The 19,538-nt window shown below is 43.4% G+C and overlaps 1 protein-coding gene across 26 annotated transcripts in view; it reads left to right on the forward strand.

Annotated features, from left to right (window-relative positions):
* Window positions 1-19,538, forward strand: part of ADGRL3 (adhesion G protein-coupled receptor L3) — a 495,567-nt gene that overhangs the window by 299,378 nt on the left and 176,651 nt on the right. For all 26 annotated transcript variants that reach the window (XM_089489004.1, XM_089489005.1, XM_089489003.1 and 23 more), the window contains 2 exons: window positions 996-1,099; window positions 6,772-6,957. In XM_089489004.1, the coding sequence (XP_089345130.1) occupies window positions 996-1,099; window positions 6,772-6,957 (290 nt within the window). The remainder of the gene's footprint in view (window positions 1-995; window positions 1,100-6,771; window positions 6,958-19,538) is intronic.

Genomic DNA, 19,538 nt, shown 5'->3' on the forward strand with positions numbered 1-19,538 from the left:
TGTTACCTTCCCACTGAAATGGTACCTATTTATCTCCTTGCATTTTACAGTCTGCCCTTCTTATACACGGATTTTTTATACACGGATTCAAGCATACACGGTTTGAAAATGTTCCAAAAAAGTATAAATTTACCTTGATGTTCCGTTTTTTATTAGGGACACCATTTTGCTATGTCATTATATTTAATGGGACTTGAGCATACACGGATTTTGTTATACACGGGGGATCTTGGAACCAAACCCCAGCGTATAACAACTGTACATGCTTTTAAACTGCTAGGTTGGCAGAACCTGTGACTAGTGATGAGAGCTCATTCTGTTATGCGTCACTCCAGTCTCGAACTGCCAACCTGCCGATCTTGCACTCAACAGAGTCAGTCTTAACCACTGGGTTACCTTTTTGAAAATAGGTTTTCATAAACCTATGTGCAAGAAACATGTTTTTTGGCCAGAAAGAAAAGCTGGGAAATTTTCTGTGCAAAAATCCATGTGTTTTGCATAAATTCTTGGGCAATAAAACCATGTATTGGTTTCCTGCATGTGTTTTCTGGACAAGAAATCTATATTTGTGTGCAAGAATCAGTCTATTATGTGCAATATGCATTTTCTTTACCCAAAAATATGATTTCTGCACAGGATAACCATGAGTATTTTTGTACACATTAATTTGCCACAACCAAGTATTGAAACAGGGCAAAAGTTGCTGAAACTATTCATTTTTGCATGTGGTAACAAGCTAGGCAAGATTTACCATCCTATAATGTCTCAGAAAAAGTGAATGTCTTTTTTGTGAAGATATCTATACTGTGAACCTGTGATAAACGCATGATTTGCTGTGCTATCTACATATGACATTACCAAGGCGGGATTTCAGCCTTAATTGGGGAGAAATGTCAGATGAATCCTACCTCAGAGAGGCGCCTGGCCAATGGATGGTAGGGAGATGGGCAGGCCAATGGGACTGCCTGAGTTTCATGCTCTCTCTGTCATTTCAGGTGTTTCAACGTTTATTTGTCTTGCCCCCGGAGGGATCTGGGATCCCCAAGGACCTGACCTCAGCAACTGCTCTTCGCTTTGGGTCAACCATATTACACAGAAGGTAAGATACTTCTTTGTCCTTATTTTTTGACGCTCACAATCTTACTGCTACAACATTGCGTTGTTCTGCAAATATGATTTTGCTGTGACTGTATGAATGAAGTGACCTGAAAAATCATTGCATCCAATTCTGAAGGCAAGGAATGGGAAAAGAAATGCAAAATTGGCTTTAAAGAGGGAGAAGCAGTGAAGAACTGATGTTAGTCTAATGTAAGAAATTGAATGCTGATGAATTTTGGCATGACTTCCCACTATTCATATTTCAAGACTTTTTTCAAGACATATTTCAAGACTGCAAGAAATAAGTAAAAATAGCAGGAGATACTAGTCTGCCTGTGTGCTTGTTTCTTATAAAAGTATTCCCTTTGAGTATGCATGGAAGTAAGTTCCATGTTGTTCAAGAGGGCTTGATGTTACATCAGTAGGTACAACATTGCAATCTTAGTGATAGATCAGCTGAGGTGACTGAGGAGGGGGAGGGACCAGGTGAGAGCGGCTCCTTTAAATCCAGCTTGCTTACTGTATCCCCACTTGGCCCAGAAGACCAGTGCCAGCACCAGCACCAGAATAGTTGGGGTGACTGAGGAGGGGAAGGGGCCAGGTGAGAACGGCTCCCTTTAAAACCAACTTGCTAGTGCTCTTGTTTTAGTATGGCAGGAAAGGGTTGTAATTGCAATTGTAATAACATCGATTTAGGGTGTGGAACAGCTATTACAGTAGTGCGGGGCAAGGGGAGATATAGCGGTAACAGGGTGGGCATGAGGCATAAAGGAAGACGAGATTGATGCTTAATATCTCTCTCACTTTCCTGCCACCCTGTTAAACCAAGAGAACCGAGGGTCGTCCCAACCATACCTCAAACCCTTTCTCTGCTCCTGTGTAATGCCAGGACGGTTAGGAATAAAGCCCATATAATCTACGACCTTGGAAGATGAAAATGCTGACCTGGCTTGTATCACAGAGACCTGGCTGGGGGCCGAGAGTAATGCAGTCTGGGCCCAGGCCCTCTCAGCTGGTTACGCTGTTAAGGAGCAGGTTAGTGAAAGTGGGCGAGGGGGAGGGATTGCCTTAGTTCATAAAAACACTCACACCTTGGCTAGAAAACCTGTCCGGAAAACTAGCCACATCGAGTGTATTTACCTGACCCTGAAGGCCAGAGACAGCCTGGGGATTCTGTTGGTCTACCGTCCACCCCGTAGCCTAACAGACTCCCTGACCGAGCTGACACAGCTGGTCTCGGAGCTGGTGTTGGAGTCTGTTAGCCTCGGGTCCGACACATTGTGCTGGTAATACACTCGATGTGGTTTTTAGTACGGAGCAGGAACAGCCATAGTCAGAGGTAATTCAAACCTCTGCTCTGTCATGGACGGACCATTTTCTAGTCAAGGTGGGACTGAAGGTGATTACCCAGATCCCCCCCCCCGGGGGTGGAGGACCTATTAAGATGGTCCGCCCTCGAAAGCTGATGGAACCCAAAAGGTTCCAAGAAGCTCTAGAGGGTTCTATGATTGGGACTGATGGCAATTCTGTCGACGTCCTGGTCAATACCTGGAACAACGACATTACTAGGGCTATAGACAGTATTGCTCCCAAGCATCCTTTCCGACCCGCTTCGAATAAAAAAACCCTGGTATACGGAAGACCTCCGATGGATGAAGCAGGCCGCGCAACAACTAGAGCGCTGTTGGCAAAAACATCAGTGCTTATCCGACAAGACACTCCTTGAGAACTTATTGAAGTCTTATGGAGTGGTGATAGGTGCAGCAAAGAATTCTTTCTATGCTGCACGTATCGCATCTTCAGAGTCCTATCCAGCAGAGCTGTTCAGGGTGGTTAGAGAGCTAACCCAACTGCCTCCCACCCTGAACCCTTTACTTCAACCAACAAAAGCCTGCTGTGATGCTTTCAATGACTTCTTCGCAGACAAAATCTCTCGGATAAGGGCTGATCTCGACACCAGCATTATAACAGAAACAGTAAGAGAGGTGTCCAGAGACTCCGTGGACCATGTTAAACTGGATCACTTTGAGTTTGTAAGTACCAATGAAGTGGACAGGCTCCTTGGAAGTGTAAGGAAGGCGATATGCGCTCTTGATCTTTGCCCATCTTGATTGACCGCCCAAGGAGGGAATGCTATGATTGCACTATTGCAATCCATAATTAATGCATCCTTTAGGGAGGGCAAATTTCCATCTCAGTTAAAATTGGCAGTGGTCAAACCACTTCTAAAAAAAACCTCCCTAGATCCCCTGGAGAGAAATAACTACAGACCGGTCTCCCTATTACCATTCTTGGGCAAGGTGATCGAGAGAGCAGTGGCCTTCCAACTCCAAGCTGTCTTGGATGAAACCGATTATCTGGACCCATTTCAAACTGGTTTTAGGGCAGGATACGGAGTGGAGACAGCCATGGTCATCTTAATCTATAATCTCTGTCTGGACACAGACAGGGGAAGTGTGACCCTGCTAGTGCTCTTGGACATCTCAGCGGCTTTCGATACCATCAACCATGGTATCCTTCTGGAACGCCTGAGGGAGTTGGGTATAGGAGGCACTGTGCTCCAGTGGCTCAGAGCCTAACTCTTGGGCAGGTTCCAGATGGTGAGGCTGGGGGGCAGTTGCTCTTCTAGAAAAGAGCTAACATCTGGCATCCCCACAGGCATCATCTTGTCCCCCATGCTGTTTAACATTTACATGAAACTGCTGGGAGAGATCATCCGGAGACATGGGGCGCGGGGTTATCAGTACGCTGATGACACCCAAATATATTTCTCTATGTCCCCGACTGTTACAGTGACTAAGGATGACATCTCCCCTCTGAATCCCTGCCTTGAGTTGGTAATGGGCTAGATGAGGAAAAACAAACTCAGGCTGAATCCAGAGAAAACGGAGATACTTGCCATAGGATCCTTAGGCCCGGGGAAGGAAATTTATCAACCATTCCTAGACAGGGTCACACTTCCCCTGAAGAATGAATTTCGCAGTTTGGGAGTACTTCTGGATCCGTCTCTACGTTTGTCATCTCAAGTAGATGCGACGGCCAGAAGTGCTTGGTATCAACTTCAGTTGATACGCCAACTGCGACCCTACCTCGACCGAAAGGACCTTGAAGCTGTAGTACATGCTCTGGTAATCTCTCGTCTTGATTTCTGCAATGAGCTCTACATGGGGCTACCCTTGTATCAAGTTCGGAAGCTTCAGTTAGTGCAAAATGCAGCAGCCAGGTTGCTCACCGGATCCTCGATATTTCACCACATAACACCTATTCTGAAAGATCTACACTGGCTTCCAATTAGCTTCTGGGCATAATACAAGGTGTTGGTTATTACCTTTAAAGCCCTACATGGCTTGGGCCCGAGTTACTTACAGGAACGCATCTCCCTATACAATCCGCCCCACACTCTTAGAACAAATGGGAAGAAATTGTTAGAGATACCAGCCTCTAAATATGTTTCTACTTCCCAAAAGCATTTAGTATTGCTGCCCCCACACTATGGAACGGACTCCCAGAGGAGATCCGCCTTGCTACATCCCTGGAAACTTTCAGGAAGGCAGTTAAGACAGAGCTTTTTCGACATGCATACCCACCTGACCTTCTATGAATTACAGACTGTTTCTGTATGCAATGAGAGCATCTGACCCCATGATTGTTGATTTTATGTTTTTAACTGTGGTTTTAACCTGTGTGATAATAATATTGTTAATGTTTTAATTGTATTTTTAAAACTCTGTTGTGATCCCGCCTCAATCCAATTGGGAGAGGCGGGAAGATATAAATAAACTCTATTATTATTATTATTATTATTATTATTATTATTATTATTATTTCCATTCCATCATGCAAGAAATACATCAGAAATAATGCTTAAGTTTGGAAGGACAACATGGGTAAGACTAAGTGCCCTATATTTTCTAGTAACACAATTTCCCTCATTGCCAGCACTATATTTTACAGAAGCCCAAACCTTTTCTTTAATTCAAATTTGCTTCTCATCAGAATGATGTCTGTATGGTACCAGGGCCTGTAACCAATTCCAAGCTTAGTAAATGTGGAGGGCATCAGAACATAATCTCATTTGGGAGAGATATAGCTGCCATGTCTTTTGCAAGAGTTCAGGATTTTTCCCCCCAGTCCATTTTGTTTGTTTTCAGTATAAATGATGTTTACTTTCATACTGTGTATAGTTCTCCTTTGGAAGATATTTGTCATACATTGCCTGTATAAAAATATAAATATAAATCCAGCTAGTGCGTCACATCAGATATTATCTGGTCCCTCAGATCCATCCTCATAATTTCTATTGAGCTTTGTATTAGACTTTTTATCTTCAGATCTCTAAAACCTATTGCTAATTGCTATTTTCTTTCTGGGTCTGTCTATACCATTGCAATGTTATTTGAAGAGCATGAATGACACCGAGTATGGCATTTTTAGTTCAGGAAAAAATTAATTAAAATTAACAGCATGCCTACTCAGCAAATAAATGTTTGCCTCTAGGTTGACTCCATGGCTTGCTCATGAGGGCTGCAACCTTATATCCTTATTGGACTGCTATACCAACAGCTACCTTTTTCCAGGGTCCATGTAATGGTGGCAAGGAAAGACATCTTCAAAATAACATTAACTGTAATAATAATAATTGTTAATAATCCTGTTAGTTGTAACTCTTTTGGAAGGCTTTGGGATGGGTAATTATCATTTATCAATTTTCATTATCACTAATGAATTGAAAATAACATAGGCCCAAAACACACTGCAGAAATAATCCAGTTTTGGCTTTAACTGTCTTGGCTCAATGCTAGGGAATTCTGGGAACTGTGGTTCTGTGAGATATTTAGTCTTCTCTGTGAGAGACCTCTGGTGCCACAACAAATTACAACTCCCAAAATTCCCTAGCACTGAGTCAGGGCAGTTAAAGTGGTCTCGAAGTGGATTATTTCTGCAATGTGTTTTGGACCTTTGTTGTTGTTTTTTAGTTAGTCTAGGTTATAGTCCAAATCCATATTTGTTATTTATGGGTAGCAAAATGATGATGGTGGTGATTTATATTTCACTCTTTTCCCAGAACAGCTCACAACATTAAAAGAAGAACACAATACAAAAATTATTTCCTGCAAGAATCATTATGTGAAATATATTTAATTTCAAACAGTATGTTGTACTTATAGAACTCTGCTATTTTGAGGATGCATCATTGCATAAATTGTCATGTTTGTGTACAGAATGTCTGTGAAGAGCAAGCAGATTCAAACGCTTTGACCAAGGTTGCTGTTACCTTCCCACCCAAACCCAGTGTTTTTATTTCTGCTAAACCACCAGCTGTATTTTCCTTCATAATGGTCTGTGCTGTCTGATGCAAGCTCTTATAAGATTTGTGACTGAAGAGCAGAAAATGAGACAATTGATTTCCTAGAAGATGCCAGTGTTCTCAGTGACAGAATCTAGCAAGATACAGAGCTGGCAAACTCCTTCTAATTCTTGTGGACAACACACAATTTAGCAATAAGTAATCTAAAAAACATGTATTTAATGTTTTATGTCCATGTTACGTATTTTATGTATTTTTAGTTCATGTATTCCATTCGTTTAAGAAAAGTAGGTTGAACATGTGAAAACACAAAGAGATTTTTGCTGAAGGCATTGAAATATCTTGATAATTTCTTTAAATCATAGTTGAAATCTGGAGAGACAGCAGCCAACGTTGCCAGAGAACTAGCTGAGCAAACAAAAAGCCACCTGAATGCTGGAGACATCACCTACTCAGTTCGTGCTATGGACCAGTTGGTGGGCTTATTGGATGTGCAGCTCCGAAACCTGACGCCTGGAGGGAAAGATAGTGCTGCACGCAGCTTAAACAAGGTAAGAAACACCTCAGAAACAAAGGCCAGTGTTCCCTATGGCCAGGGTGACCAGGGCCTAATTCCCACTTCCTTTAGAACTGATTCCTGAACTGATTCCTGAAACCGGTTCTGCAAACACAGTAGTTCTCACAGTGTTTGCACAGTGGGAGGCCAGTACAGAGGTCGCACAGAACCCTGGGAGGCCGGTAAGGAGACCATGGGGACCAGAAGGCAAGGGGCCGGGGACAGAACAGGCAAGAGAGCCCAGTGATGGGAAAAGGCCAGGGACAGAGGGAGGCATGGCTGGGGCAGAGAGGCCAGGGGAAAGCTGCTGCCAGTGGTAACCAGGGCGTATTTGAATCCGATTCGAATACACCTGGTTCCCACTTAGGCTGAATTGATTTATTTCTAAATAAATCAATTCACCCGAAAAAACACTCCATATTACCAGTGTCTTTTACCCATAAAAATCATGCCTCCCCTTTCCAAATCGCTTCAGCGATTCAAATTGAGTGGGAACCATGGTGGTTTAAACCGAATCATTTGGAATCATGATCCGGTTTAAACCATAGTGGGAATTAGGCCCAGATGTCCTAACCACAGAGGATATAATTCAGTGAAGTGGTCCTTGGCTGGCCTGTATCCGTTGTATAACCCCCCACAATCTCCCAATATTTTCCCTATGTTTTTAGACAAGAAGAGTAAAGAAAATTAGAAACACACAGAGAGAAGGAGAATCAATAATGGACATGGAGGGGAGCCAGTGGTTTCTTCAGCCTTTTGTATGTGGTGCCTCCCCTTACGGCATGTGTCTCTTGGGTCTGATCTGCACTGCAGAATTAATGCAATTTGGCACCATTTTAACTGTCATGGCTCTGTCCTGTCAGATCCTAGGATTTGTAGTTTGATGGGGGCACCATGTCTCTCTGACAGGGGAGGGTTAATATTTCACAAAACTACAAATCCCAGAATTCCATTGCACGGAGCTCTAGCAGTTAAAGTGGTGCCAAATAAAGTGGATTATTTCTGTAGTGTAGGTGAGTTCTTGGTCCGCTTGTCTGCCTCCCCTCCACTATTCCCAGATGCTTATCAACTGCAAATGTGCACATGCACACATCCAGCCACACTTCCATTCAGACATTGCCACACTGTTTTGCCTACATGGTATGCACTGCTAAATTGTTCAGTTTTTAAAGTGTTTTAATTGTTTCAAAATGCAAAACCTCTGTGAACAATGGATGTCTGTTTCTTGCTGTATAATGAAAGAAAGGTCACACGGACAAATGAAATGCCATTGATAGATATACAATATGTTATCATCTTAAAGTTAACAAAAACCCAAATAAGCAATTCTATTGAAACTAATGAAACTTTAACATCAGTATTTAGTCCATTAGTGTGCAATCCTTTGTTCAGGTGCCCTGAGATTTACTACAAGGTAAGCATGCCTAGGATAGCAGAGGAATATTGGAAGGACTGACCTGTGTACAAAAAGATGATAAGTAATTAATTAAAAAAATTCAAAACTTAAACAGCAGCCATGTTTGATTTTTTAAAAAATTACAGTTGGTCCTCTGTATCAATGATGATAATAATAATAATAATAATAATAATAATAATAATAATAATAATAATAATATCATCCTGACTCTCCACCAGGATTGAGGTGGCCCACAGTAAAGGGAAAAATACAACAATATAACAGTATAGAATAAAATATTATTCCTCCCACCAATACAATTAAAATTCCCTTATAACAATAAATTGACATTTAGATTATTAAAACAATCAAACAGTCAAACAACAACAAAGAGATGGGTGCATAGAATATTCTGTATGGGGTCCATGTCAACGGGAGACCAAGTGGGTTATTCTAGGAAGGCTGGTCGGAAGAGATCTGTCTTGACCATGTTTTTAAAGCTGTCAAGGTTGGTAATGTTTCGGATCTCTTCTGGCAAGCCATTCCATAGTATCCATAGAGCGGTAGATAAGACGGTCTTCTGGGTAACCGCAGCCAGCCTGGTCTTTATTGGCTGCAGTACATTTTTTACAGAGGACCTTAATGCACAGAGTGGATTATACAGAAGAAAGTGATGCCGCAGGAAGGTTGGACCCAGGCCATGAAGGGCTTTAAAGGTCATTCCTCTTCGTGGTCTCTGTGAAGCACACAAATGGGTTATTCTGTGCCTGCACAGCAATTTCAGATCCTACTGGAATCGCTAGGGAAGACTTTTTGGTGGTAGCTCCGTCCACCCTCTATATAGGTTTGGTGTCTTCCCACTCTTTCTCAGTTCCTTTTGTCTGCCACATGAGCAGCACAGGGAACCTCACTTGGAATCTGCTTCTTCCTTTTGCTTTCACTTTTGACAATGTTTTGGTTTGACTTCTCTTTGGATGGTGGGTTTGGCTTGTTTGGACTCTGATCAGCAGTAATAGATGGCTTGTTTGACCATTCTCTCGTCTTCTACCCTTCTTCATCTGCCCTCATTGCAAGGCCTTTACACCGAAGGCCAAGAAAAACAGGGAGAATGGCCTTCATTCTCTGCTCTATGTGCAGATTCTCAAGCCTCCCTCTGCTTCTAAGGTCCTTGCAAAGGCTCCTTCCACTGAGGGCAAACCCTCTTCTGAGGTTCCACGGTCTTCCTCTCCAGAAAAACGGATAATAAGGGGTCCGGGCAGCAGCCCTCACCCAAGCACAAAAAATCCTCAGACGGTTCTAAGTCTGATAAAAAGAATCAAGTCTTTTAAGGACAAGGGCAGAGAGTCCTCCCACTAGAAGGACAAGAAATCTCGTCCACAATCAACCTTTGATGCTGACCATTGGTCAGATGAACTCTCTGCGCTCACTGACACAAACTCGGGTTCGGTACCGTGTGGCCAAATACCCATCCAGACTGAGACATCTCTTCTTCCATCTCAAGATGATCTTCGTTCACCACCTTGGGCTGAATCTCTCCCTATTCTCTTCATGGCTTCCCTGAATCTTATCAGCTCTCCGAAGGCAAGCTTGAAGTCTCCCCTCGCCAGCTCCTGAATGTGGATTTGGCTTCCTCTCAACAAATCCTGGCTGACAGCCTCTCACAAACCTCCGCCATGGTTTATTTCGAGGAAGAGCCCGAGGAACATCTTTCCTTTGGCTTTCCAGAGCCTTCGAGCCGAGACATTATTTTTGATGATGGGACAGGCACATATTATCTGCCCCTGGACCCTTCAGAGGTGCAAGCTGGGTGGTTTGTTCTGACTTCCTACACCGATGAGCCACATCTGCCTTTTCATATGGCCTCGAGCTTGGCAGTACCCTCTCAGTCCCAACCCATTTTGGCGACCTCACACGCTGACCCAGCGTGAGCCCTCTTGTCTACTTCTTTGGCTCCACTCCGACAGGCTCTTCCAGCCCCCAAGGCCACTCTTCCAGCCCGTCCTCAGTCTTTTCCACTTCAAGCCTCCTCTTTGCAGACCTCTTTGAGGGCCTACCCCAAAACTTCCTCAGACACTTCAGAATCAGCTGACTACTCCCAATTCAGACTACACTCATGTTCAAGCCTTCACGGCCCATGAGGCTGCCTCTCTTACCGATGACATTAAGTCATTTGCTGAGCAAGTGATCTGAATGGGCAAAGCTCTTCACGTTGAAGTCCTCCATATGGACATTCTAGACCTTAAGATCGCGAAGTGCGCAGCCTGCATATCCGCATATCAGCAACAATTGTGGAAACGTGCTCTACCTTTCTACTATGACCTCTCAGAGGAAAAAAAGCACCTGGCATTGACAGAACATTCAAAGGCACACTCTCTGGCCTCCCAACAAATCACCTCTCCCAGACATTCGGCCGATTGTGCCGCCAGACATCTCTCTGGGGTCGTCACCCTCCGCCACCACGCCTGGTTGAGATCCTCTGACTTGACATCCCAGGCCAGGCTTGCCATTGAAGAACTCCCCTTTGATGCCTCAGGCTTTTCCCACAAGGACACCGATGAGAAGTTGGAGTTTAAGAGCAAAATGAGGAACACAGCCTGTAAATACGGTATGTCCTCCTCCGCAACTCCTCCGTCTCCCTTCCCATACCAATGTCGTTTGGGATGGCAACAACCTTCTTATCCCTCCACCCTCCCCTCAACCAGGGGAGATCCAACCAACCTTCTGATTTTCAACAACAGCTTTTCCCTTCTCAGCAACATCTTTGGGAAGATGGGAAAACGCCCATCTAAATCCAAGTACAAGCAGCCCTTCCAAAATAAGAATTCTGACCAGGGCAAATGTCGATTCTGAAGTTTTTCAGCACACGTTGATCTTTTGCCCCCCCCCCCCCCCTTTGGGGACCATCTGGCCCACTTTTATCATTCTTGAGCCTCCATAACATTTGACTCTTGGGTATTAAAAATTGTCTGGAGTGGCTACGTCCTTGAGCTCCAACCCCTTCCCCCAAGGGGTAATATTTTGACCAAGCCCCCTTCAGACTCCCTTCTCAACGAAGTGCGCTCTCTGCTCAGCAAAGGAGCCATTGAGCCTGTACCCCCTCCTCAAATCCGAGACTGTTTTTTCTCCAGATATTTTATTGTTTCTAAGCCCAAAGGAGGCCTCCATCCTATTCTAGATCTATGCCTCTTGAACTCCTTTATTGAATATAAGCATTTCTGTATGGTAACTTTCGCTTCCATCTTACCACTATTGCAGGAGTCAGATTGGTTCGCCACTTTGGACCTTTGGGACGCTTATTTTCACATCAGCATCAGAGAGGACCACCGAAACCTCCTTGCCTTTTCTGTCAGTCCCAACTTCTTTTGCTACCATGTTTTGCCCTTTGAACTTTCCACGTCACTGAGGGTGTTCACCAAGTGTATGGCAGTCGAGGTAGCATACCTCCACCAGCAAAACATCATTGTTTTTCCATATCTCGACGACTGGTTGTTTGTCACCCTAACCAAACACAATCTTACCTTAGAGATCTGGAATTGGTGTATCTCCAGACACATCACTCTACAAGGCATCTACTTCCCGGGGAGGAAAACGAGCTTGCAGACAGACTGAACTCTGGACTCCTGCCACAAGTGGAAACCCAAAAGATAGGATCACTGCAATGCATTGCCCGATTCCTAACTCTCAGGCATTCTAATAGGATGTCATGGTTGATAGTGTCAAAGGCTGCTGAGAGATCCAAGAGTACCAACATGGTCACACTTCCCCTGTCAATAACCAGACAAAGATCATCAACCAAGGCAACCATGGTAGTCTCAACTCCATATCCTGCCCTAAAGCCAGTTTGAAATGGATCCAGAAAATCAGTTTCATCCAAAGCTTCTTGGAGTTGAACGGCAACAGCTCTCTCAATTACCTTGCTCAGGAACGGAAGATGGGAGACTAGTCTGTTGTTGTTCATGTCCAAGGTGTCTAAGGAAGGTTTTTTTAGGAGCAGTCACACGACCACTTCGTTTAGACAAGGTGGAAGCTGACCTTCCTGAAGAGATGCATTAATAATGCACTTCAAGCATGTCATTATGGCATCTTCTCCCAGAACAACCAGCCATGAAGGGCAAGGATTGAGAGGGCATGTTGTCTTCTTTACACTACCAAGGAATTTATCCATGTCCTCGGTACTCACAGACTCGAACTGATCCAGTTTAATCTCATTCACGGAGTTGCTGGACACCTCACCGATCGACTCTGCTATAATACCAGCATCCAAGTTGGCTCTTATTTGAGAGATTTTATCTGCAAAGTGATTGTTGAATACGTCCAGCAGGCTGTTGTGTGATCTAATAATGTATTCTGGGGGGCAGGAACCTGAGTAATTTATTTGATTTTTTTATCCATGGAGTCCATGGCATGAAAATACTCAAAAATAATACACATTCCAAAAGCGAACCTAGTTTTTGCCATTTTTAAAAAAAATAAGAGACATCATTTCACTGTGCCACATGATGGAAGTTGAGCATCCCCAGATTTTGGTACCCACGAGGGTCCTGGAACCAAACCCCAGTGGATAGCAAGGACCCATTGTGTCTTTAAGACATATAATTGCAAAAAAGGAAGCCAACCAGTGTAATCTCAAAAGAAACATGCCCTTCTTTCAAACACTAGGGAGGTCCTTCATATGATATGATTAAAAATGGTAAAGGTTTCCCCTTCAGCGTGATTGTCTAGTCTGTCCAACTGTAGTGGGCAGTGATTATCTCCGTTACTAAGCCAAGATTATAGACACATAAATATACACCTACCATTTTCAAAAATGTGCTTTCTTTTTCTTTCTTTTCTGTATGTCAAGTCTTTCAAGTTTACTCAATTTATTAAAATTATATGATTAATAGACTAGGGCAGTGATGGCGAACCTATGGCACGCATGCCAGAGGTGGCACTCAGAGCCCTCTCTATGGGCACACATGCTATTGCCTTAGCACAGAGTTTGCCAGAGTTTCTTACTAGAAAGCCAGAGGGATGTGGCACTTTGCAATAAATAAGTGGGGTCCGGGTTGCAGTTTGGGCACTCGGTCTGTAAAAGGTTCTCCATCACTGGACTAGGGACAAGTAGAAGGAGACAGTTAAATGTTGAAGTGACAAACAGAATATAATTTCAGACTACAGGTTAAGGGTTCCATGTTGGAATTCTATAGTACTGCACAAAACTCCTTTTTTGTAGTAGTCTGGTTGGTGAGGATCCCACTGCGGGGAGGGGGAGGGATATTTTCAAGGCAGGGTAACATTCATAGGAATGGAGCCCCCCTTCCACTGTACTCTGAAGTGGTTCATTCCATTCTGTCACTCAATTTTGCTGCATCCGGACTTCATCAGTAGCTTAGTCTTAGCACTTCTTTAATTAGATAATGCCCTTGTTGAAAGAAATCATTGTCGGTCAAATTTGGGTCTGCCCACTAGAATTTGTAACTGCTTCAAACAGTGTGGAATAACGCTAAGCATTACTGGGATTTCTTGCTAAAAATCATGACCAAAATTCAAGCTAAAAAAGAGACCAAGAACATGTTTATCATCCAGGTATGCCTGGAGTTGCTAAGCAACCGCATGTTCAGTTGCGTTGCTTGGAAACAGGAGATCAGATGCCTGACAAAGATTTACAGGGTCATCAGCACTCCAAATCCCCTGGGGAATGGATGGATAATTACATCCTTAAGAGATATATAGACGTTTTCTCTATCATCACTTAAAATTATTCAGAGCATGCAAATTATATTGGATGACTACTAAGGGCTTGTCTACACTTGTGGGAAATGCTGTACTCTCTCTTGACACCACTTCCAAGGAAGGTCTGTGGGGCTTTGCCTTTAGCGTGACTTTGCTCTGAACTAAGCACAACTGGGGGAAATACCGGGGTTTCATTGAACCTCTGGAGTGACTTCAGTCCTTTTGGCACATGTGCAGCTGGATCAGGTCCAACTAGGTGTCATCCAGCTGCCCGCCCACCATCCCTCTTCACCCACACTGAGCAGCCAGGGTAATGGATTGGACTGGTTTTGGAACTGCTTCCATAGCTTCTTGGCGGACAGGAGCTTTGCATAAAGCTTTGGTGTCTCCAATGAGGCCATGCAAATGCAAATGAGAAGCTGGGCTCCTTGTTGGTCCCACATTGAGGCAGCCACTTGCTGGGCAGGCTTTACACAGAGCTCTGGCCCTTAAAAAACCGGTGGCTCTGAAAATGAGGAACAGGCTAGCAAGCCCGATGTAGTGTGGGCCCAGTTGGCCAATGCACAGGATGACGTGGCATCTCACTGTATTTGACCCATGCCGCGTGTGGTCCCCATCATGGTCAATCTGGGGCCCATCTGGGGCATAATGCTCCGAACTGGCCCCAGATTAAGCGGATGGTGTAGACACGCCCTAAGAAAGTATTTGGGAGGGAAGCAGGCAATTGTCACTGAGAAGGTGCTGCGAAGGGGGGCTACATCTATCTATTCCTCTATTTAATTGTTATTATCTTAGAGTGTACGCCTTGGGCAGGCTTTTATATACTTAATTTTACCGACTTTGTACAGCGCTGTGTATAATTACAGCGCTCTAGAAATAAAGTTTAATAATAATAATAATAATAATAATACAGGTGATCAGAAAGCAATAAAAAGAGAAGTGTGTCTCTGAATGAAGCAGGCAGGATTAGTATCATAGAATCATAGAATTGTAGCATTGGAAGAGACCACAAGATAGGCAGGGTTGGTAGTTGGCACTGTCTTGGTGTTGAGTTGTCACAGACAATTTTGAGCTAATAGAGAATAGCGTTTTGGATCTGAGAAAGAACTGCCTATGATGTTGGGGAGTCTAAAAAACAGGATATTAGAGTTTATTGTATTCTTATACACTGTTTAAAAAGTCAATTTCTGCTTTTGCTTTAAACCTGTCCTTGACTGTCTGTCAAGCTTGGATTGGAAAGATCCCACACAACAGTACAGCCACAAGTCCACATTTAAAGGGGTTACCCTGAGGTCCATTAACCCAATCCAGCAATGGAAAATTGGGGAAACAAGGGCAGGATTCCCAGGGGTTGGAGTTTGGGGTTCAGCCTGGGTAAAGGGATCTGACACAATACTAGATTTGGAAAACAAAATTTATCCTTGTAAATTTTAGTAGCTATGTAGGCTATCAAGAATGTGTTGGATTGGTGTTGTTCTTAACTGCCTTCGAGTTGGCCCTGACTCATTGCGACCCTATGGATGAGACATCTCCAAGACACCCTGTCTTCCACTGTTCAGCTCAGGTCCTGCAGATTCATGCCCATGTCCTCCCTGAGTTTAGCCATCTGGTGTGTGGTCTTCCTATGACTACTTCCCTCCACCTTTCCTAGCAGTATTGTCTTTTAGAGTGAGTCCTGTCTTCTCATGATGTGGCCAAGGTAGGTCAGCCTTAATTGAGTCATCTTGGCTTCCAGGGGGAGTTCAATCTGGTAAAGGACCCATTTGTTTGTCCTTTTGACTGTCCACAGTGTGCTCAGCACTCTTCTCCAGCACGACATTTCAAATGAATTTATCTGCTTTCTTCACTGTCCAACTCTCACATCCATACATGCTGATTCTGGCTTTAGTGCTCAGTTGTATATCTTTACTGTTTAGTATCTTGTCTACTTCTTTCATGGCTGCCCTTCCCATTCCTAGTCTTTTTCTGATTTCTTGACTACAGACTCCTTTCTGAATAATCTTGGATCCAAGATACAGCAATTATTTTACTATATGATTTCCTCATTGTTTAGGTTGAATGTATGTAGGTCCTCCATGGTAATTATTTCTATTTTCTTTATCTTCAGCATTAAACATGCCTTTACACTTTCTTCTTTGACCTTCTTTAGTAATCATCCACAGGGTCATCCACATATCTTAGATTGTTGATATTCCTTCCTCCTAACATTACTCCTCTTTTTTCAGAGTTTAACCCTGTTCTTCAGATGATATTTTCTACATACAGGTTGAACAAGTAGGATGGTAATATGCATCCTTGCCTGATCCCTTTGCCAATTGGGAACCATTTTGTTTCTCCATATACTGTTCTAATAGTAGCCTCTTGTCCTAAGTACAGATTCCTCATCAGGACTATCACATGTGGTAGCACTCCCATGTCTTTAAGAGCTGCAGTCTTTTGTGTCTCCTTTTTTGTGGATGAGAATGTATATTGATTATTTCCAGTCTGTTGAACACCATTTTGTTTTCCATATTTGCTGAGACATATATTGGTTAACACTAGAGTTGATTCTGTGTGGATTATAGCACTTTGATTAGAATATCATCTGTTCCTGGTGATGTATTATTCCCAGTTTCTCTTATTACATCTTCCATCTTGCTTTTTAGAATTTGGGGTTCATCCTCATATGGTTGTTCATTCTTTTGTCTTTCATTTGTTCATCTCATTTATATAACTCTTAAGTGTTTTGCATCCAATGTCTTTTTATTTGTTCCTGGTCTTGTGGTATGTTCTTTTTGTTGGATAGATTTCTACAAATACAGTGTCAACATTTGATGAAGAAACAAAGTGGAAAGATTCCAAGACAATATGACAAGGTAACACTAATGTGCCCCACTTCAGACAATGGCATTCACTTGAAACTGACAGACTGAATGCAAGCAATTTTATGCTTGCAAGGCTTTGCAAATATTTACTTATCAGAGTAAGAGATATGAATGTTGGCATTTCAAAGAACTTTGATAGCTGGAGACTTCAGCTCCAAGTCCAAGATGACCTCTGTGATGTTTGTCACTGATTGCCCTCTAGCTCCAGAGGAAGGGAAGTGAGACATTGAAATGACCACAAATGATCATACTCATTATTGGTAGCGTAGATTAATCTGGCATGTCGCAGGGCAAGGATCTGGAATTGGTCAGGCTACTTGCTGTCTCTATCTGTGTAGTGAGTAATCCCCAGACAATTCCAGAGGTAGTCACTCCAATGCAAATAGAACAGTATGTGCTGGGAATAATGAATGGCCTGGCTTTAATCTGAGTTCATCTTTTTGAAAATTACCTTTGTTCAGTGATATCTGAAGCAGAATGATGGAAAGGTGGGCTTAAATAGTGAAATCTTGAAAGGGGGCCAACAGACTGGGTGCCAGTGAAGTCAGAAAGAACTGCCGACGGTGTGTGTGTGTGTGGGTGGGTGGGTGTCAGAATTCGTAGGGTATGTTGTATGTCATCCTCCAATCACCTTGATGGGTCTGGGAGGAATTGCAGCTGTGAGTGTTGCAAAAAGAGCATGGTCACTATTTGGGTGGCATTGGTCCATGACATGAGGCCTTGTTCCTTAGTGGTAGAGAGATACACAAGGAGCATGATCTCAGGGAGGAAGCAGATGGCACCCCACTTGGCCTAAGCAAAGTCTGTAGCACATTCAAATGCTGCATTGTCAAATGACTGAGTGGTAGTTAGGACACAGAGAACTCCCTGCACAATTACAAACTCCCAAGGTCCCACAGCTCTTTTAGAAAGTTGTGAGTTGTGCTTTTCCTTTGGGACCTGTCCAATATTTTTATCAACTCCAGATCATAAAGGAGATGTTAAGAGCTCATAACTTAATCAATAAGGCACATAATGCTATCAAAGCACAGGGTTTGTTATCAATTACCTGCTTATCCCATGATTATTGCACCAAAAGTAAACCCAGAGGTTCCATCTGTCAACTGTAAAGCACCACAAGGATGCAAAACAGCAAAATAAAGAGTATGTGACTCTCACTCTTTCAGCTATTCTTGCATGCACCAAAAACGCTTTCTTCATGCTACAGAATGCTCTGGATTATGATATTCAGCATATGGAAGGGCCCCTATCAATCCCCAGTGATGTGTGGTGGTGGTAGGGGACTCCATGTTGAAGGGAACAGAAGCCATTGTGGACCTGACAGGATGTTTTGAGAGATGTGCTGTATCCCTGGGGCAAAAATTCACAATATGACTGTGAGGCTGACAGGGCTTATGAAGCCTACTGGCTGTTGCCCATTCCATTTGGTCTGCCCGGGTACCAATGACACTGCAGGGTATAAACTTCAGGATATTGTAAGGGGTTGTGATGTTCTGGATAGGAAAGCTAAAGTATCTTGATGCACAGGTTGTCATTTTGTCTCTCCTCTAAGTTAATAATAAATAAATGGTTTATTTGTATACCGCCCTTCCAAAGATCAGGGCGGTTCACAATAGTTAAAATTACATAAAATTCCATTATACAATATTAAAATACAAACAGTACAAAAGCAAAAAAAACAACAACAAATGCCCCCGGGTTAGCAAACCATTGCCTGTGCGGCCTTATGGCGGGGGGGTCTATGAGGACTAATCGGGGAATGCGATATTAAACAGGTGGGTCTTCAGCTCCCGTTTAAATTGGGCCAGGGAGGTGACTGAGCAGAGCTCTATGGGCAGCGTGTTCCAAAGGGCCAGGGCGGCGATGGAGAAAGACCTCCTAGAAGTGGAGGATAACCTCGCCCCGGGAACCCTAAGGAGTTGCTGCCCAGATGTTCTGAGGGTGCGAGGCGGAATGTATGGGGAGAGGCGGTCCTTCAGGTAACCTGGGCCCAAGCCATTTAGGACTTTATAGGTCATTACCAGCACCTTGTATTGCGCCCGGAAGCAAATGGGCAGCCAATGGAGGTTTTTTAAAACCGGTGTTATATGGCTGGCCCTGGACGTGATGGATGTGAGCCAGGAAAAGAGAGAAGAATAGTGGAGGGGAATAAGTGTTCCAAAGATGGTGCCACCAGGAACAATTGGGCTTCTGTCCTGAAGATGCTGTTATAGAAAGGACTGGGTGAATAGTAAAAGGCAGAGTGGGAGGGGGGAAAAACCCTAAATGCACAGCTAGAGGGAAATGATCCATGGTCTTAGATGTCTCTACACTAACACAGAGCATGGAAATAAACAAGATGAACTTGAAGTACAACCAGCCCTCCATATCAACGGATTCTTTATTCATGGATTCAACTATCCATGGCTTGAAAATATTCCAAACTCCTGTAGTTTGTTACACAGTGGTAAGGAGACGCCAAGCAAAGTCAGACACACATTCTAGACTTTAAGAAAGCTGATTTCAGTAGACCTAGGAAAGCACTGGGTATGAACACATGGTCAGGTATACTAAAAGAGAAGGGATTTCATGATGGAGGGAAGCTTATTAAAAGTCAGATAT

The sequence above is a fragment of the Sceloporus occidentalis genome, unplaced genomic scaffold (genome assembly GCF_023333645.1).
Source record: "Sceloporus occidentalis isolate IW3139 unplaced genomic scaffold, rSceOcc1.0.p SCAF_1, whole genome shotgun sequence".
In the NCBI taxonomy this organism is placed as follows: domain Eukaryota; kingdom Metazoa; phylum Chordata; class Lepidosauria; order Squamata; family Phrynosomatidae; genus Sceloporus; species Sceloporus occidentalis.